The sequence below is a fragment of the Hippichthys cyanospilos genome, chromosome 11 (genome assembly GCF_059441005.1).
Source record: "Hippichthys cyanospilos isolate Australia breed blue-spotted pipefish chromosome 11, RoL_Hcya_1.0, whole genome shotgun sequence".
In the NCBI taxonomy this organism is placed as follows: Eukaryota; Metazoa; Chordata; class Actinopteri; order Syngnathiformes; family Syngnathidae; genus Hippichthys; species Hippichthys cyanospilos.
The window spans coordinates 1182340-1203518 of NC_142379.1; the positions used below are offsets into that span (position 1 = coordinate 1182340).

A 21179-nucleotide genomic window follows, 5' to 3' on the forward strand; every position below is an offset into this window, starting at 1 on the left:
TTGAAGGCGAGCACTGTGACGTTCGGTATCCGGCGGCGAGGCATGCTAAGTTTGTTTGGTCCAAAACTAGCCTAAATGTTCGATACATGATAGGCCAACTCTAATATTAGATACATCTCTGGCAAATTCAGCCTGTTTTTGCTCTTAAAGCTTGACACTATGTGAATTTTTGTGTTTTTCTGAAAGTTTATCTCGAGCCGTTATGGTAAGTAATCAGCTCATTTTATAATCTTAATAGCGAGCCTAAACGTTCGAATAAGCATCGTCAACAAATTTTCCGAATGTAAATGAACTGAAGGATCGTGTTTTTACATGACCTCGTTTTATTTTATGACTAACGTCCCTTCGCAGGTGTGCCGAACCGGGCCACATATTCGGGACCGTTTAAGTGTCGGGGAGTGCTTTCCTTCCCATCACCAAACATGTACGACTATTTGACAGAAGACATTTGGAAAGGTAACAAAAACAAACACACACTCAAAGAAAAATAAACAACTTTTCTCTAAACGTATTCTCTGATAAATAACTCAGTTAATACAAAGTCCACTTACTTGAGCCAGAAAGTCAAAAACTAAAACAAATCACTTTGGAAGATCGAGAAGAGGAACGAAACAGACATGTTGAAGCTAAACAAACAAGCACTCAAAGTGAAAAGAGGACTTTTTTTTTTTTTTAAACCAAAATGGACTGTTATATCAGTGGTTGCAATATGAAGAAGATGATGACGAAGGTTACATGTAAGTTCATTCTATTAAGTGAATTTTACTGTGCCATTTTTCAGTATTTGTTGTTGATTTTTGCACTCGTCTTGTAAACGCAGTTAGACTTAATGTGTCCTTTTTATTGCACAATTTTTGGGACTCCAAACATAGTTTTTTAGTATTGCGAGTCCCGGGGGCTGTAACAAATCTACACATCGCAAACTTTTATACAAGATCTTATACAATTTCGACATACTTTTTGTATTTTTAATAATAGCTTGTTTTTTTTTACAACCTTAGTCTTCTTCTTTTCACGACAGAACTGGGACATGTTGAACCCGACTGGTTCCAGGTGTTGAGCGCGCGAGCGTCCTCAAAGGGAGAAATTCTCTCGGATTCAGACGATCAAGAACTTTGTCCCAACCAAGAGGCCAACTTCAAGACGCCTTTGCGGAAAAATGCCGCCGCCAGCGATGCACAAACCTTTTCAACACCTCGAGCGTTCGGACGGAGTAACGTTGCGTCCCCGAACGTTCAGGACCAACAAGGTCAGGACATGTCCAACATCTGAAATCCTCTCTCACTCATACTCAAGGCAGCACTATAGTTTTAAAGTTTTAGGGTTTCAAAATTTCAAAATTCAAAATTTCACACAGAGGATAGGGTTTCATGATGGAATCGGGTTTTGACTTTTCACACAGGATCAGGACGACCAGGAACGACTGTACACGAGTGTGAAAATGTTGGGGATTTGAGACGGGATTAGGGTTTCAAATAATGGGTTCGAGTCAGGACCGCAAACAGCAATTTGAAACCTAATTTGAAACCCTAATTTCAATCTTGAAAGTGTCATTTAGTTAGGGTTTAACATTAGTGCTTTTAGAGAGGGGTAGGGTTTCAAATTAGGGTTTTGATTGTTGGCCTTTCAAATGGCGCTATCAAGCAAATGCCGTTTTAAAGTCGGTTTTCAAGATGGGATTCGGGTTTCATGTTTTCACTCAAGCAAATTTGTGCATCCAACAACACTGCACCTCTGCAAAGCTTTTTTCGCTAATTGTTTAAAAATAATCTTTTCCCTGGTTCAGAAAAGGAAAGGGGCGCCAGGAGTCCGCCTTTGTTTGGCCTTGCCAAAGACACGTAAGTCAATCGACGCTTTTGCTGTGGATTTCAATGACGTGTGCAGAAAAGCTTATGATGTCATCACACAGAGTCCCGCCTTCAAATTCGGCCTGTGCACGTCCACGCACTCCCAGCTTTTTCGGTAAATGAAACTTTTATTTCAATTAATATTTCTGTTTTTAAATGAATTAAATATGATTTGAAATTGATCAATAATTGATATACTCTTTAAATTTGTAGTAGTTTTTGCTGTTTTACCACAATTCACCTTTGATTGTATTTTGACAGTTTTTACTTGTATTTTCTTTATGATTTGATTATTTCAGTGTATTTTTTTCCCATTATTTAGCCATTTTTTGATGTGCTGTTTAAGCTAAATGTCCTTTTTCAATGATTTAATTTGTTTTTGTCTTCAGATCTGCTTCACACGCCACAAGCGTCTCCAGTACGTTCATTTCTTCGTGCAGTATGTAAAGGTGAGGCTTTCATGCGACGAAAGTGACATTTTTGCGCGCGCGGCTTTGGAAGACGCCGGCCAGTTCCACCCAGCACATCTCGGAAAGCCTGGGCGCCGACGTTCACCCCGACGTCTCGTGGACCAGTTCGCTCAACACGCCGCCGGCTTTGCCTTCCACCCTCACTTTATGTAAGCAAGCATTTTTTTCGAACGTTCCCGTTCGACCCGGCAAACTTTGCGAGCTCCTCTGTCGACCCGCAGCCAAAACGGAGGCGAGCCCCAGCGCCGTCACCTTTTCTGTGGACCAGAGTGCCGTGGTGAGTTCTTTTCACGCTTACGATGGATCGCCCGGTGATGTAACGCAACTTAGACGGCTTTGTTTGTGCTTTTTGTGGTTGTCAGCTGGTTCGCGAGCTCTTCCCTTCGCTGTCCAACGAATTCAAACAGGCGGAGGCGCCGCCGCAAAGCAATGACCCGCTTTTGCTTCTGAAAGGTATTAGTCAAGCACTTGCCGTATTCTCTTGACTTGTGACTTACTGTAAATCCTTAAATAGAGGACACACTTTTTTTTCCCAATAATGACGGCCAAAAGTACGAGTGCGTCCAATAACTTTTTTTTTCCGACACCTTTCGAGGAAGATCTGTCAGCCACTTAAGCCAAGTTTTGGCACACAGATGTGCGTTTTTATATCCATAGCCAAACTTAGAATAATTACCTAACGGTACCTATTTCAGTGCCGATTACAGCTAACAGCAGCTCGTCTTAGCTGAGGATATTTCAGCATTATTTTCAGTCAAAGGATAAATAAACAATATAGAAGTAAAATGGTGATAAAACAAGATAGAATAGAAATCATAATTTTGCAGGACTGCAGTGGTCATTGTTATTTTCAGTGTGTTTTGTTTTCGGTGTTAATAGCCTGTTAATAGCCGCGTGGGGGCTATGGTGTGTGACAACCCCCCGCCCACCGAAAAAAGAACAAACTCTAGAAAAACAGAAGGTAAAGACCAGCGGTTACCACCATGAACTGAACGGTGCAGCCCAGAACAGTCCAGAAGAAAAATCACTTTTCGAGATACACTTTGCTTTTAACGCTCCCGGTTTGGTTCACTTTGAATTGTCGGTTAACACAAAGCGAAATTTTGTCAAAACGGGACATATTTCATACAAAAAATTCTCCATCAATGCATTGTAGAAAATGAAACCAGACATTCCACATGTACAGCAGCCGCAGTCGATTGTTGATCAGTCCATCTCCAATCAACAGATGCCGATTCTCCAGAGGTCCCCTCTCATCCAACGTCCAGCATCTTGGGACGGCAGCTCCGAGACGGTCCGCCGGCCAGTGACCCCCGCTGCCCCGAAAACAGCCCGTCCTTGTTTTTGGGTAACGGCGCTTCAGTAATCAGGAAGACCAAGAACGACACAACAGGAGGGAGGCGAGAAGAAGACCGCGGCGACCCTTTGGATATCCCCATGGAGTCCGAGCCTGTGAGCAAGGAACAAGTAGAACCTAGTCAAGAGCTATGCGTAAAACGTCCGGGGGGAAATGGAGACTCGGGACTTGCACAGCGGTCGCCGTTGAGTTCAGCGGATATTCCGGCCGCCGCTGTTGCTGCGCAACAGGAATATAAATCTACAAAGCAAGCGTGTGATTCGGTCAGAGCATCTTTGAATTGTGCTGGATTTGTCAAGAGAAGGACCAAGTTTATTTACACCATTGATAAGGCGAAGCTCTCCAAGATCAACACATTCCAAGGTATGTGGGGAAACACCTTTGTTATCGATAGAATTAAGGTCGCAACTAGCCTCTTGTTTTAATAGTTGAATAGTCGGCTGACTTATTTTCTTGATGAATCGGATTTCAAATCAATATTTTTAGTTTCCGTCACTTTATTCAAAAACAGGGCATTTTCTCAAGTTGGCCGTTAATCAATGTCATTTTCTATGGATACGAGCCAATAGGAGGAGACCACTTGGTGAAAACGCTCATTTTACAGAGAAAAAATTTGTCAAAAACAATGAAATGAGATTTCGACACGTTGTTTTCCTTTTTACAACCGACAGAAAAAGCACAAAAAAATGCAAATGTCAAAAGTGGCCCCCTTTTTATTGGCCGATATCTCCTTCTTATTCACTTAAGAGTGGAGCTGTTTTGGCTTACAGTATATACACACAATCATCTAATTGGTGTAAGATGCTTGCCGCGCAACTTTGGTATTCATAGGGAAAAAGACTGCATGGCAAGGAAAAGGATTAAAAAAAAGTTTCGAGCACATTCACTAGACTGGCAATTACAGTCATTTTTTTCTTAGTTTTCCCCACACATAGATGGAAATGTCATGCTACAAATAGCTGTGACCATTTTTTTTGCACGTGATTTCAGAGTGTACGCAGACGCCAAACGCCAATGATAAAGCAGACCTTTGCAACATCGGCGATGGTAAAGAGGAGCTTCACCAAAGGGACGAAGTCCCAGAAGAAAATCCGCCTTCTTTGCCCGGAGCCAACACGCAGGATTTGGGTGACATGTCGCAGCTTTGCCGAGCGTTTGCGCGAGACTTCAGTCAAATGTCCTATCCGGGCGCGCCACCAAAAGCCAGTCCGCCGCCACCGCATCTTCCGCCTCCTCTGGGATTCTCTCCATCAGCTTGCCTGACTGCGTTGAAAGTTGCTCGACTGAAGGCCAAAAGTCAAGGAGAGCTTTATCGTAAAACGGCTCTGGACGAGTCCTCCGACGAGGAAACGGGAAGCGACAGCGGCTTTCTGTCCACCAGTGCCGGCGTCTCGCAATTGACCGTGTCCTGCGGCGAGAAACGCCAACCAAATCACCAACGGACTTCAGAGTCTCCGAGTCGAATTTCTTTGGGAGAGGTTCCCCTTGAAACATACGAGGATGCTAAGGAAACATCGGCGCCGCCGCAAGGGAGTTTAAAAGACTCGACGCCAACTTTGCTTTCCGTTCAGTCCAAAAAGGGTGAAAGGACGCAAGACACTGGAGCTGTAGTATCAGGTTTCAAAACGGCTTCCAACAAGAACATCCAAGTATCCGCAGCTAACCTGAAGAAAGCCAAACGGCTTTTTGAGGAAAACGACGGTCGGCAGCGACCCTTCAAAAGCATCGGTGATAAGGGACTTTCCACATCGTGGGCTCCTGCTGCGAGTTGTAGAGGAAGTGTTTCTGAAAAGTGTCTGTGGAAAGATAGTCACGAAAATAGCGGAGAGACAAAGGATGCGCCACAAAGCTTCTCTTGGTCCATTAAACATGTTGAAAATGCAAAAGAAAGCCCCGGAAGAACTACCACAGAGACGCGCCGCCGTGAGGATGGCAGCAGACGCATTCCTGACGCCAAAGAGCAAATCTCCACAAGGTTTTCGTCTGTCCAGAACGGTCCTCTAAGAGTTTCCAAGAACAACTCATTGTGTCCAAAAGAGAATCATTTGGCATTCGACTTAAAGGAGCCGTGTCAAGTTTTGTCTTCATCCGTCCAACAAGTTCAGAATGCTGCAAAAAGTCCTGAGAACATGAACACAATCTCATGTCAGGGTGAGCAACGTCTGGAATGCGACAGGGACACCGCCACGGATATTCCCGCAATATCAGCTCTCGCTCCATTGGTCCAAAACTGCGAGCGGCCCGACTGCCAGCTGACCGCCTCCCAGAAAGCTGATGTGAAGGAGTTGTGCGCCGTCCTGGAAGAAGAGGGCAGCCAGTTTGAATTCACGCAGTTCTCCACCGTCAAGTTCAAACGAGCAGCTAAAGAGGATTCTGTCCCGGCAGCCAAAGCAGACAAAGACCTGGACCCTGACGAATTGCTGTCCGGGATCGATTTTGATGACAGTTTTTGTGCTGAAGCAAACGAGAAAATGACCGCTATGTCATGTGATCAAACAGGAAACAAAGAACCCAGTGTGCCAAGCTCTCAAACCGCTGAAGAAAGCGTCGCAAGAGTTTACAAAAAGTGCCTGAAGAAAACCAAACATTTATCTGAGGATTTGGAGAAGGAAGCTCCAGCACGCAAACAAAGTGTTGAAAAGGGTAAACGTGTTCTGCACGAACACACCCGGCAACAAGATCTTCCATTTTTTGATAGCTTTACCACAGAGGCACCTCAAGACTTTTTTTCATCTGAATCCAATCAAAGTGCTGCAAAAACTCCTGGCAACATCTCATGCGTACCTCAAGATGGCTTTCAGATGGCCAGTGGGAAACGCGTTTTCATTTCACCCCGAGCCATGCGAAGAGCAAATGCTATTTTCAAAGATTGTGGTGAACAACACCTCGTGGGGATTGAGCCTTTTGCCGATGCGGCATCGTCTTCTTCCACATCCACCAACTTTGTCTCCTCCATTGATGTGTCCGCTGAGGCCAAAGAAAACTTCTCAGGAAAAAAACATCTTGAGCTTCGGGCAAACGGGTTCCAGACAGCAAGAGGCCAACCAGTTGCTGTTTCCGTTGCTGCTCTGAAGAAAGCAAGATCCTTGTTGGATGATCGTCACCAAGTTGAAGAACCTCCAGCCCCTTTCCCACCATCGAGGCGAAGTGACCTCCTATTACCTAGCGGGAAGTCTGATTCGTTTTCAGCAAACTCTCGCTTTGACAACCTCGGCTCCACTCCAAAGAGTCCTTCTGTTTCTGGTCCAGGCGTGGAGATGATAGCTGGTCGAAAACATCCTGTTGAAAATGAAAATCTACCGTCTCATACCACTGGGAACAACACAAATCCATCTTTGGAGGTGGATTTTTCTATCTCAACTGCTGGTGGATTTTGTACTGCCAGTGGGAAAGAGGTACCTGTATCTGCAGTGGCCATGGCGAGAGCCAGACATCTTTTGCAAGAAGACCATGGAGATAACCCCAGCGCAGAATGGAAACAGGGCAACTCCTCGTCGTTCAAACGTATCGACCCACAGCCGGGCGGGTTCCAGACCGCTGCAGGCAAACCGCTCACTGTTTCTTCAGCTGCTCTCAAGAAAGCAAAATTCTTGCTTGATGATTGCGGTGAAGTCAAGGAACATCCCGCCCTTAATCCACCTGCAAGAAAACGTGAGCTCCCGTCAGCACATGAGAAGTCTGTGTTGTTTTCAGACGATCTCGATCGCACTTCAGAGACTTTGTCTATTTCTAGTGGGAAGGACGTAAAAACATTCAAAGCTGCCATGGTGGAGAACATGGATGCTCGAAACTATCGGGTAGAAAATAAAAATGTACAAAATTATAACAATGCTGAAAAGCGTGCAACTCCATCTTTGAATTTTGCTTCTTCGCTGAATGTCAGTGGATTTGCTACAGCCAGTGGGAAGAAAGTAAGCGTGTCTGCGGCAGCCTTGAAAAAAGCCAAACATCTTTTGCAAGAAAACCACGGAGATAATCCATCCGCGGAGACGAAACACGGTAGCTCCTCGTCACTCAAACATGTAGAGCGTCAGCCGGGCGGATTCCAGACCGCTGGAGGCAAACGAGTCACTGTTTCATCAGCTGCTCTCAAGAAAGCAAAATTCTTGCTTGATAATGGCGATGAAATGAAGGAACATCCAAATCTTTATCCATCAACAAGAAAACGTGAGCTCCTATCTGCTAGTAAGAAGTCAGGGTTATTTTACAGCAACCTTGAGCGCCCTTCAGAAAGCGCATCTGTTTCTGGTCTGAAGGATAAAAATACAATAAAAGCTGCAATGGTGGAGAAGATGGGTGGTCAAAATTATCAGAGGGAAAACAAAAGTTGTCCAAATTATAACGATGAAGAAAAGCGCGCGACTCCATCTTTGAATTTGACTTCACCGAATGTGAGTGGATTTGCTATGGCCAGTGGAAAGAAGGTACGCGTGTCTGCGGCAGCCATGAAAAAAGCCAAATATCTTTTCCAAGAAGAGCACAGAGATGATCTGAGCTCAAATATGAAACGCGGAAGCTCCTTTGGTGTTGAATGTGTCGACCGGACAGCTGGATGCGAAAAAGACAATTGTGACCTTAACTTCGCTTCGGCGAGTCCAGCTGCAACGAAACAAGGAAATGCTTCAAGCAGAGAAACGTCGGATGGTCGTCTTACAATCGCAGGTGTGACACAGAAGAAGAACTCTTTACCCAACATGGCAACGCGAGAAGCCGACGCTATCTTAAACCATTTGCTGGGCAGTAAAGATGGAATACCAGGAAAAGCAAGTCCATCTTTTTCCGATGTGAAGACAGCGGAGATGAACGGTCAAATAAAAAACATTCAACCTCATAACAATGAGGAAAAGTATGGAAGTCCATCTTTGGATTTTGGTTTTTCTTACCTGTGCGGTGGTGGATTCTCTACCGCTAGTGGGAACAAGTTATCCGTGTCTGCAGCAGCCATGGCAAAAGCTAAAGATCTTTTTCAAGAAGACCACAAGCATGACCCAAAGGTAAAACACGGAAGCTTCTCCGGAGTTGAACGTGTCGACCGTCAACCGGGTGGATTCCAGACAGCTGGGGGCAAAAGGCTCGCTGTTTCTTCTGCCGCTCTTAGGAAAGCAAAGTCCTTGCTAGATAATCGGGATTCAGTCGAAGAACATCCAGCCAAAAGTCAAAAACCTGGGCTATCTTCACAGAGTCCAGCTGTGAAGCTTAATGACGCGAAACGAGGAACCGCTACAAGCAAAGAGCAGTTGTTTATGGGGCAAAAAAAGACATCTTCAGCCTACGTAAGAATGCTGGAAGCGGATGATTACCATAAAGACACCATTGCCGCCAAGGACGAAACGTCTCATGTTCAGTTGAGCGGCAGCGGATTCTGCTCTGCCAGTGGGAAGGGCATGTGCGTTTCTGATCAAGCAATGACAAAAGCCAGATCTCTCTTCAGCGATATTGAAGGTGAAACGCCAAAGCTCCATCAAAACACAAGTTTGCCAACAGACAAACAGGATCGCCTACGAAACATTGGATTCCAAATGGCCGTTGGCAGAGAAGCTTCTACTTCGACCGCTCATGTCAAAAATGCAAAATCCTTCAAAGTGGGTCTTGAAGGCACAACAGAAGTACCACATGCGTCCACATCCAACAGTTGTGGATTTAGCATGGCCAGTGGCAAAAAGGTTCTTGTTTCTGACAGTGCCATGGCAAGAGCAAAATCCCTGCTGGATGAAAGTGTCACGAGCAAAGACGCTGACTTCCAGTCATGTGCGTCTTCAAACAAAGCAAGTAACCACCTGAGCGAGGAACCCGATGGTAAAATCACAGCAAAAGCGAGCAGAATGAGGAATTTTGGATTCAGCGCAGCCAGTGGGAAGCCTGTGTCCGTTTCCACCGAGGCCCTCCAGAAAGCCCAAGCTCTTTTTGATGACATTGGCCGCGAAGAAGGTGTCCGAAGAGACTCACAGAAAACCTCCTTCAGTGTGCCTTCAATCTCTGGACTTGGTCAAGGTCAAAGCGAATGCCTAAGAGAAGAAGACGGCGATCTCCGTCAACAGAAGCTTTCCAATGCATCGGACAGAGAAATGGATCGGACGACTGAAGAGCCTGCAATTGTTAACTTACAGTCTTTAAACCTGACTGACTGCACTGAAACGCAGCTGTTGTTCCTGGCCCAGGAAGCGCTGGACTGCACCAAAGCTTTGCTGGAGGATGAGAGACAGGCCGGACATTCCATGACGATAGAAAGCATGCAGCCAGAGGACCAGGAACGGACGCATGGGAAAAGATCAGCGCAAGCCACCGGATTGCCTGGTAAACAATAATGATCTATTCGTCATGGACCTTCTTTAATCTTCGCTTTGACACATGAATTCATTGTTGTTGAAATGATGGCCTCAATTCTTCTAGAACAGCCCCCTTCCAAAAGAAGACTACTGGACGAATTTGACAGATCTTTGGACATTGCGGGAAGACCAAAGTGCTGCCCGCTAACATGTTCTCCCAATGGTAAGCCCTACTTTATTTATTTTTTTATTTATTTTTTTTCATTTTTGATATTTGTATATCAATGTTATGTTATGCTAAATTTGGATCCTAATTTAACGTTTTTTTTTTTTTTGCTGGTTCGACAGTGGTCAACTGGACCGCCATTTTTTCACACTAATAATTATAATCGTCGGTCCATCAGACGGGCGGTTCGCCTGGAACTTCCGCCGTCAACCCCCTCGTCGCTCATGTCAACTCCCCATTAATTAGTTTAAAACAAATGAATTCCTTGACTGCTCTAATAGTTATAAACACACAGCAGCACCTCTGAGGTCCAGTAAGCACTTTCTCTCTTGGGACACCGATTGACAAGTTTGGATTCGGAAAAAGTATCACTGCGGTATACTTTCAATTGAAACGATTTTGACGACTCACCGATAATTGTAATTTTTCACTCTTCTTTACAGTGTTCAATCTGTGCTGGCAAATATCTCCCTGTTAATGTTGATTAAATAACATGAGAGTCCCCACTATGTACATTTTGTATTCATGTGATTTTTATTGTGTGTTGATCTATAAGGTCTGATGAAGGACAGGCCAGCGTTCAAGTACGATGTCTCGCTTAGCCCAATCATCACCAGACCTCACAGGTGAGCCTCCAGGAAGTGATGTCCTAATTGCATTCTGAGTCCGACGTTGTGATGTTGCATAATTTTAAAGACATTGTTTTGGATTATTTTGCTGCTTCAAAAAAATGTATGATGTTTTCCCCTGATTGGATCAGCTGGTAATGCGATCAGACACGATTTTCTATCACGACAGGGGATGGGGACATCCCTCCTGCCAGCCTATGGTTCCATCACATAAACTGTAATCCCGTCTTGTTTTCCATACAGGGACGGCATGGGTTACACAGAAGCTCCTGCGTCACTGAAGATGGACCGGCAGACCTCGACGGAGGCCGTGACTTGTCTTCCTCCGTTTTTCAAGGAGACCGAGGCGCCGTTGAAGAGGAGCGATACGAAAACGCCCGCAGCCTTTGTTCCTCCTTTCAAAAAACAAACAACAGCCGTGGAACAGAGCTCCACAAAACTCTTCAGATGCAACACAAAAACAACAATCGAAATCAGCGAGGACCCTCACGCAACCGCCTCCGACCAAAGCGCGACCAATCGCGTCTCCGGTCAAAGCCCACCTCCTCCCACCACATCTTGGAGTCCAGGTAAACATTTTGGATCTGCACTCAACACAATAGACACGATATATTGTTTTGCTTGCGTCAACAAGGGATGACGCTGGAGAAGGTCCAACTGGCGCGAGATATGCAAGACATGAGGATCAGGAAGAAGAAACGGCAGACTGTGCGGCCTGTGCCTGGCAGCTTGTTTGGAGCTAAGACCTCTGGAGCGGCCAGGATCCGTTTAATTGACGCCGTGGCTCGGAGACCCCCTGCCAAATACACACTCAAGCAGGTGAGTCCTCACATCTCTAAAATTCAGCCACCAAAGCCCATTTGGCTCAGTCACCTGAAATTTAGTATGGCACTATCATGGCTCCACCCACCAAAACATCTTCTACAATGACAAACTTGCCCTTGAAGGTGCAAAGCAGAGCTCTTGTACTGTAAATATCTCAAAAAACAGGGGCTTCATTGCTGCCCACGGCTTTGTGCTTGTTTAAACTTTGCCACTTGTTGCTTTTCTTTTCTAGCTGTATGAATATGGAGTGCATCGGCACGTGCGCAAGATCACCAGCGAGACGGCGGAGGATTTTCGCTTTCGACTTGAGCTATTCTTTCAAAAGGAAGCCTTCGCGGACGAAGGCGGAGTTCAACTTGCGGACGGTGGATGGCTCGTTCCCGGCGGGGACGGCGCGGCCGGCAAAGAGCACTTTTATAGGTGGGTGCTCGGCAATTCTCGCCCCGAGCTTTAGTGGCCTTGAGGGGGGGGGGGATCTTGACTGTAAGGGTTCCCTTGAAAAGTTTATTTTTTTCTAATGGACTTGTGATGACCTGGACGTGATCTCTGTCCGCCAGAGCCTTGTGCGACACGCCCGGCGTTGATCCCAAGTTGCTTAGTGACGAGTGGGTGTACAATCACTACAGATGGATTGTGTGGAAGCTGGCTTCCATGGAGAGGTCCTTCCCGGAGATGCTGGGAGGCCGTTGCCTCACGCCCGACAGAGTTCTACTGCAGCTCAAGTACAGGTGCCAAGGACTTGGAGACTTAGAGAAACTCACTTTTTAATTGCTCGCACTCACATAGTTGGCTCCGGAGCATACATGCCCAAACTCTGACAAACTAATGGGAGACCTCAGCTTGCTCGAGTCTCAAATACTTTTGCCTCCTCAAAATGGTCTAGCTGGTCTTTACGAGTTGTTCTGCCTCACAATTCCGAGGTTGGAGGTTTAAATCCAGCTTTTCTCCCACATAACCAAAACAACTTGAAATTGTCCGAGCTGTAAACACGCATGGTTGTCATAGGTGCCATAATGAATGGAAAATAGACAGCCGACACAGCAATCATCAATCAAATCTTGTACTGTATGTCTCAGATACGATGTGGAGGTGGACCGCAGCCGCAGGCCCGCTCTGAGAAAGATCACGGAAAGGGACGACGCGGCGGCCAAGACGCTGGTGCTGTGCGTCTGCGGGGTGCTCTCGCAAGGCGGGGCGGAAAAGGGCTGCGCGATGGTGTGGCTGACCGATGGCTGGTACGCGGTCAAAGCCCAGCTGGATGAACCCTTGAGCCAGCTTCTTGGCCGGGGTCGACTGGGCGCAGGCGGGAAGCTCATCGTCCACGGCGCTCAGCTGGTGGGCTCGCCGGACGCATGCGCGCCGCTGGAGGCGCCCCCGTCACTCATGTTGAAGGTACGCTATGTACGTGCATGCTCAAGGTAATTGATAACTTAATACATAAGGTAATCAATTACTTTTATACTTAGTACCTAAAGTAATGGCTTAGTACCTACAGTTCCTACTAAAATGTTCACTCAGAAATTGCTCTATTGTGGCTAGTAAAAGGTTTTTGTTTGTTTTTTCTATTTCAGGTTTTTGCCAACAGCAGCAGGCCTGCCCGATGGGACACCAAACTGGGATTTTACAGAGATCCTCGACCGTTTCTGCTTCCGCTTTCGTCGCTGTACAGTAACGGTGGGCCCGTCGGATGCGTGGACATGGTGGTCCTGAGAAGTTACCCCGTTCAGGTACTTATCTCTGGCAAGCTTCGTTTTCGCAAACTAAACAAAAGCCACCAAAAGGTGTAGCCACTCAAATGATGAGCTTGTATGGTTTTATTCACAAATGGATGTTAATTATTGGATGTACCCACTGTCATTCAACATAAGGGATAAATAAAACAATTTGGCTGAATTCAGTGAAATGACAGAATTCCTCACGGCACACCTGCTGATTCCTCATGACCCGAGGCTTTCGCTGGTTTGCACTTTCCTGATTGATTTATTGACGCTTTGTCCTCGAGTGGATGGAGAGGATGTCTGACGGCGGCGTGGTGTTCCGCTCGACCCGCGCCGAAGAGAAGGAGGAGGCCCGCCACAGCGGCCGCAAGCAGAAGGCCATGGAGACGCTCTATGCCAAGATTCAAGCAGAGTATGAACAGGAGGATCTCGGTACGAATTGCAGCCGTCCGTTCGTGCAGGGTGGCACTTTCTCGCTTTTGGGGAACCCATCACAGTCGCGTGCCTCACCTGACTCATTTAATGCCCGCTTGACCGACTAAATCGTCCGGTTATGGCCCTTCAAACATCTGCCAAAATAATTTGCTAAATTGCCGATATTTGCTGCCTATTATTTTAACTTTTATACTGTAAAAGACGACTTTTCCTAAACAAAGCTAATGAAGGAAAAACAGAACTGTGGTCGTTCGTAGAGAGAAAACGTCAGCTGAGAAGACGGACTGCGGGTCTTCAAGATATTGGAGGTCTGCGGGACGGGCAGGAGCTCTACGAGGCCGTTGGAGACGACCTAGCTGGACTTGAGGTACTAAATACCATTTTATGGGGAAGCTTTATGGGGACCAAAAATTCCTATTGCGCCCCATTTGCGACTTGCCGTTGAAAGGATTATTGCAAAAATCGTAAGAAATGCATGAATAAACATCGGCTCTTCAATATGACCAAAAATAACAATATTTTCGATTTTGAAGAGCAGTAAATGAGCCTGACATGGGCTAAATTTCACACCTACAAGGTGTAGCTCTCAACCTCCCATTTGCCGACATTTAGAAGTGTTGGAGCACGGCATATTGAATGTCATCATGTTTTGACAATCCATACAATAGTTTAGCCTCCTTTTGTTTTTGTTTTTTGCATGCTTTTCCTTCAATATCACACATGAAAAACATCAAAAAACCCAATTTGTGGCAAAAATTTTCCTTGGGTTCAAAACTGTTTCTAGATTCATTTGACTTGAGGGCGGAAAATACAATAGCTTAGTTATGTTTACATGGGTCAGTTCTATGGCGTATGTAAATGACACGGTTGGGTCGGTCGACTTCGAGGCCGACCGTTATGGCCTGACCTTTGACTTCCTGGTTTCAGGCCCATCTGAGCGAGCAGCAGCTGGAGACGCTGCGGGCTTACAGCCGCTCGCTCATGGACAAAAAGCAGGCGGAAATACAGGAGCGCTGCCGTCGCGCCAGCGAAAAAAATGCGGACGAGGGCCAAGCCGGCTGCGCCGAGAGAGACGTCGCCCCCGTCTGGAGGCTCTGCGTGGTTGACTCTTTGAACCCCGCTGGCGACAGTGAGTCTCCATTTTTTCCCCTATATGACTTGTATTTGCGGTTGACTCACGTTGCTTTTTCTTGAAGTTTACCAGTTGAGCGTTTGGCGGCCGTGCTCAGACTTGCAGGAATTGTTAAAAGAAGGTCGTCGATACAAAGTCTACAACCTGACCACGTCGGACAGGAAGAGGCGTGGCCGCGTTGCCGCGCTTCAGCTCACCTCCACCAGGAGAACACGATTTCAGGAGCTCCAGGTGAGGAACATTCTTTCACTAAGCTGCTGAACTGGAACGTCGGACGGGTGGAGACTGGAGCTATCATTCGCATATTGAACCGTTTTTTCCCGCCATTCAGGCTTCTCCAGAATGGCTCTCAGCATGTTTTCAACCAAGAGAGAATACCGACTTTGAGGCTCTTCAAAACCTGCAATTTGATCCTCCGTGCGGCGAGGTCGATCTGACCGGATGCGTCGTCAGCGTGGTGGATGGACAAGGTCCGCAAGATTTTTCTTTACCGACTTCAGTCGGGAATCGTTCGGCCGAGATCTCGTATTTTCCTCTGCTGTCCTCAGGCCCTTGTCCCGCTTTTTACCTGGCGGACAGCAAGGTGAACTTTGTGAAGGTGCGCTGTTTCGGCAGTCTGCTGGAGGCCGGCCTGACGGACCTGGTGAAAGCCGGCGCTCCGCTGGCTCTCGGCAACCTGCAGCTGAGGGGACAGTCCACCCGGCCCACCCCCGTGGTTTACGCGGGAGACCTCACGCTTTTCTCCATCAACCCCAAAGAAGGCCATCTACAGAGAGGCTTGGAACGGCTGAGGAAGCATCTTCGGGTACACGGTCATGCCCGTCAATCTCTAAGGTTACAGCAAATGCTGTACTGGAGGCTCAAGGGAGAAGTAGGTTGAGATGAGTAAGGAAGAAGTTTGGTTAGATAGGTGGTCTGGAGGCCAAGATGAGTAAAGACGTTTGACAGCTTTGTTCATTGTGTAGGTGAGATGAAGAGATGGCTCTGGTTGCGTTCTTTGTCTCCAGTCTCTCCTATTGATAAGGCTGCCAGTAAGATGGGTAGGTCTGGTGGATGACTTGGTCAGTTAGACGATTATGTAGGTGCGTTGGCTGACTGCTTTAATGTGTATGTAGGTTGGAAGGAAGGATATGGAAGTAGGTGGACTAGGTTAGGTTTTTATTCTTTGCTAGTTAACTCCGTGTAGGTTGGAAAATACGTAACTAGCTTAGTTCCCCTGAAGACAAAATTTGAACACTTCTGGGATTACATGGTAGTGCACAGCCATTTTGTGTAGTTGTCTTCATCATTTTTGATGGGTGTGTTTGTTTGTGTGTTGTATTTTAGGCAGAAGAGAACTTCATTGTATACGCCCAGGACAAACTTTCCCAGGTGCTCAAGTGTGATGTGAGGAGTTCCGTCTGCTCTCCAGCTCTGGCTCCTCAAACTCCGCCTTTGCAACACACAAGGACAAATGTAAGCGGTTTTATTTTTGTGGCGGAAGTGCCGTTAGTAATTGGCCGACAGACTGATGATTACACTTTGGGTGAATTTACAAAAACGACATCGAGGACTGGGGTCCATGTATCGTAAATGACGAACCAGCAAAAATGTAAAATTCCCATCTCCGGTTATTTGTTTCCAAATCATGTTTCCCTTGGCAGACAACACCTCAGCAGCCAATCCGAAACCTTGGCTGCTTCACTCCACTGAGCAGGAACTTTCATCCTCCATCCAACGCGTCGCCATCGGACCCGAGAAGCTTGAAGAAGAAGCGAGCCGTGGACTTCCTCTCCCGCGCGATGTCCCCTCCGCCTCTGTTTGTCCCCCCGGGCCTGGCCGCTTCGCCCTTTGTCAGAAAGACCTTCAAGCCTCCACGGAGAACCAGCACGCCCCGCCCTTTAAAAACTGAACGCAACCCCACCCTGGCGCCTGTACCTGCGAGCCCACCTGAGAAAAAGGAGGAGGTAGACTGGGTGGATGACCATGAGCTCGCTATGATTGATACACAGGTGTTATGTGACAATGCACTGTAACCGCAAAAAAAAAAAAGTTTAACTGAAGGCATATTGCTGTTGTAGATGCCATTTGTAATAAATGTTCATACATGTCTCATGTCTTCTGCTGCATTACTGGAAGTAGAAAATCCTGTTATACTGTACTTGTGATACAGTGTTAAAGCGTTCCAGGCGAACGTAAAAAAAATATGACCAATTACCATTTTTTTTTAGCATGAACGAAACACCACGAACTCCCTCAAGTGAAAGGGAAGAGAAGTGTCTAGTTTCTCTGCTGGATGTCAGAAATTCACAAGTTATTGGAACGTAGCATTCAAACCAAACGGAAACGTTGTGATGTCATATCCGTAAACATTGAATTAGCTTTAGCAATGTGGCAGCTAGCCGCCATCCAGGTTGTGCTTTCATTTCATTTAATCACCTAACTTAAGGTAAGCATCTTATAAACTCGAATGATGAATCGTAACAGTGATGTTGTGGTGGGAACGTATTTGACGTAGCTACGACTTTAACTTTGAATTGAATTGCTCTATCTAGATAGTTTATACGGTTAGCCTCCGAATTTACAAGGTACATAAAATATGTGAAATGTTCTTTTGTATAACAGATATAGAAATAGTTGGATCTCTAGAGTATCCATCAAATGCTGAAGTAAGCAATTAAATCTTACGTTATCTGTCTTTTTATCCATCCACGTGTATCCATGTAAATCGCTTATTACGGCTTCGTAATGGAGCCCTGAAAAAGGTAAGTAGTCGTCGGTGCACTTTCGCTTGCTTTATTGAAAGGTTTTATTAAAAGACTTTATTGAAAAGCGAAAGGTTTTCTCCTCCTGGGATGGAAAAGGGGACTTTTTAAAATATACTGTATTTGAGAAGCACTAGGTTAATCCATTGAGAACCCCTGCTGAATAGCACAATGGCGACCCCAAGTGGTAAACTCTAACAACTGCAACCTATACCGCACAAACTCTTTTTTTATGTAAACTGAGACGCGAACAATGTTTGGCTGTTGAAATAAAAAGCGCATTTTCCCCAAATCCTCTGTAGATGTCTCAAGGTCCTCCTTCATGCATCCCAAACTCCGCCGATGCTCCATCCAATAAGGATGAAGCAACGTCCCAGACTGAGGCTTTGCCCAAAGAGTCTACAGACCTCCAACGCGTTTTGAAGGAAGTGGGTATCACCAGCGCCACCTTCATCGGTCCCGCCTTCCCTCCACAGAAGAACATAGACGACTCGCTGAGCGACTTTTACAAAGAGATTCAAGCCATCGACGACGGAGCGGAGAAGGAACGGGAAGCTCTTGTCCAAGCGGAAACGTCATCGTCGACGAGCGGACCACCGGGAAACCCTTCCGCGGCGAAGAACCTGAGAAAAAGCTCCAAACATTCTTCCAAAGCTTTCAGAGAGGCTCCTGACGAGCAGGACGCATGCGGAGCTCCAGAAAAACTTCCGTCGCGGCCTCACTGGTACAAAAACCAACCGTATTCATCTCACAGGCCTGATAAACGGTTTTCTCGGAACCATCTGGATTATTATCCTCCCGCGCCATTCCCGCCACCTCCTCCGCATCCGGGATGGTTCTCAAGATTTGGCCGGCCCCCGTCCCCGAATCCGCAGGGTTTTCCTCCTCCCTACCACGAGCAATATTCCAGTGAATTCCCCGGGCCTGGTTATGACCATTACGACATGGGGGCGCATGACGACGATGGCGCCGCCTGGTGGCCGTGTGACGCGCCGCCATATTATTCCGAAGAACCTCAATACTTTGATCGCTCTTCGTCTTTGGTGCTGATCCTCATGAGGGGCCTACCTGGCTCGGGCAAAACTACGATGGCCAGGTACAGCTTAGCTTCAAATTTACTGAGACTACGTTCAGTTGATTTTATTCAATGCCAAGAGCGTATATTCACTTTTTTTTGTAGACCAGTCCAGACATTCAATCCCAGTTACTTGTTTCTTATTTCTTTCCAAATTTTCAAGTGTTTGGTTTGGTTTCAGGGTCAACCGCTCAATTGCAAAAGTCATATTGGTAGGTCACATGACATTCCCCAACAAAAAAATCAATAAATAAAATACGGGCACAAGCGACGGGATCGAAATCTAACTTGGAGATGCAAATTGCCCGCAGGGATGCCAAAAACCATCCGAGTATAGATGGAATCGATTCTAAAGTTTATAGCGGTATCGTATTAATACCAAGGAGTCTGGATTTTATTGGAGACAAATATTGTGTGATGATTGAACTTCCGGCGAGTTTTATCACACTGACTTTTTTGAATTTGCGTCAGGGAGTTGCTGGCCACGGGCCCCAGCGGCCTGATCCTGAGCACAGACGACTACTTTGCACATCATGACGGATACCACTACCAACCGGGCCTTCTTGGGGACGCGCACAAGTGGAACCATCAAAGAGGTCAGCATTCAAACTATTACCAACATATACTATTACCAGCATAGGGATGTCCAAAGTGTGGTCCGGGGGCCATTTGTGGCCCGTCGTCCACATTTTAGCGGTCCACGGCCTTTACTAAAAATGCATTTTCAAAATGAAAACACTCCTTTGAGTTTTTTTTTGAACAAAAGAAAAATGAAACTCTTTTCCTCTTGGGTTTTCATTTTCGCATAACTTTATTGCAGCTTTACCTTGGAATTTTTCTTGCCAGTTTTCCACCGGTGAAGTCAATTTGTCGCGTATGTTCTTTCAGCTAGCGACGCCATGCACGTCGGCCACTCTCCCATCATCATCGACAACACCAACCTGCAGGCCTGGGAGATGAAGCCTTACGTCCAAATGGTGAGTGCGCGCACGCGTTCCCTTTTCGAACGTGACCACGCCCGGTTGTCCTTTTTTGTTTTCTTTTCACGCAGGCCTTACAGCAAGGATACCGGGTAGACTTTTGTGAACCTAACACCAGCTGGAAATATGATCCCTACGAGTTGGAGAAGTAACATCTTCTTTCTTTCTTTCTCTTTTTTTTTTTTTAGTCCAGACAGAATGATGTTTGATAGTTATTATTCTGAATTATTATTATGAATTAAATGCACGTTTAATTCATTAAATACATCAATTAAACAATTTTAAGTGTCATTAATTAAAGAAAACATTTAATTAATTTAACAATCATTTAATATATGACACTGTAAATTACTGAAACGTCAAAATTAATGCCCGCTTTATTAAATGTTACGTGTATTTATCGAATTTTGGCACTTTCGCTCCTCCATAGTAAAGCATCGTGCCACTCGCTTGATTTGTAGGATTTCATGATTGTCTTTTCTGCAGCAAGGAAAAAATGGCGTTGTCACCCTCTTGTGGCGTTAATGGGCAATTACACTTTTTAACGTCTTTGCCCCCTAAAAACAGCAACCAAAATCATCAGGATTTTGTTTTCTTTTTTCAAATAAGAAGCCTTTTTTTGTTTTCCCCCCCTAACAGGAGGAACAAGCATGGCGTGCCTCAGGAGAAGATTGCCCAAATGCTGGATCGCTTTTGCTACCCCGTCTCCGTGGACGTTGTGTTGAGTTCTGAGGAGCCGCCGCACGTCCAGCACGGGCGCCAAACGTAGCCCGGGAAAGACGGAGCCTCCTTCCCATAGCGCAAACGGGATTTGCTTTAAGTCTTTTTCTACGTTTTGGGGAAATTAAATTGAACTTTTACTGCTCTTTTTTGATAATATATATGTATATACAATGATATTTTTTTAGGCTAATTTTACCAGTTTTTTTAAATGAAAAAAAGATTAAAGCCAAACAATTATCTCTGATGTTTTTTTACATCCACGACTCCCATGTTTTTTCGTTGTTTGACAGACACCCAGTCATTGTTTACAAACATACCAAAGCGATGATTGATTTTTCCCCGAGAAGCGGCTGAGCGCGTCCTTGAGAGAACGCGCGGCGGCTGGTGGCTGAATGGACTCGACGAGCTGCAACGTGACACGGCGCCGAGGCTCGCCTTGCAAATTTCACATCTCCAACACGTGCCGAGGAGAAAGCTCCCGCGAGTAAACCAAAACAGCCATTTGATGTTTTATATGCACTTGATACGCATTCTACTGCATATAAAGCAATCAATTGAAGCAGTTTAACTCTTTCGCAACCAGTGCATTTTGCATTTTCACTCATCTTTCAAGGCCGGCGGAGTTTTGTGCGCCATGTCTGTGTAAACGTGTGGTGTATCAAATGAAAGATTGATTTCCATTCCTTTCTTTGAATCACATGTAGGTAATATCTGTGTTGTAAGTGTGGAAACACTGCCATCCAATGGTCGCA

At 46.0% G+C, this 21179-nt stretch overlaps 2 protein-coding genes across 2 annotated transcripts; both read left to right on the forward strand.

Annotated features, from left to right (window-relative positions):
* Positions 1-86: 86 nt before the first annotated feature.
* On the forward strand, positions 87-16995 carry brca2 (BRCA2 DNA repair associated). The gene is made up of 27 exons (XM_088428285.1): positions 87-205; positions 352-456; positions 1022-1249; positions 1787-1838; positions 1910-1962; positions 2237-2265; positions 2349-2466; positions 2539-2594; positions 2680-2770; positions 3546-4037; positions 4665-9968; positions 10065-10163; positions 10723-10792; positions 11039-11364; positions 11430-11614; positions 11853-12040; positions 12178-12348; positions 12697-13012; positions 13192-13347; positions 13623-13770; positions 14031-14140; positions 14701-14902; positions 14970-15136; positions 15237-15375; positions 15454-15710; positions 16232-16360; positions 16549-16995. Exons 2-27 carry the CDS (start codon positions 423-425, stop codon positions 16918-16920), a joined length of 9492 nt encoding a protein of 3163 aa, XP_088284411.1. The 5' UTR covers positions 87-205; positions 352-422; the 3' UTR covers positions 16921-16995.
* A 264-nt stretch (positions 16996-17259) lies between these two features.
* On the forward strand, positions 17260-20683 carry n4bp2l2 (NEDD4 binding protein 2-like 2). The gene is made up of 6 exons (XM_088427847.1): positions 17260-17333; positions 17952-18745; positions 19196-19320; positions 19613-19701; positions 19776-19852; positions 20344-20683. The coding sequence occupies exons 2-6, from the start codon at positions 17952-17954 to the stop codon at positions 20471-20473; spliced, it is 1215 nt and encodes a 404-aa protein (XP_088283973.1). The 5' UTR covers positions 17260-17333; the 3' UTR covers positions 20474-20683.
* Positions 20684-21179: the final 496 nt, after the last annotated feature.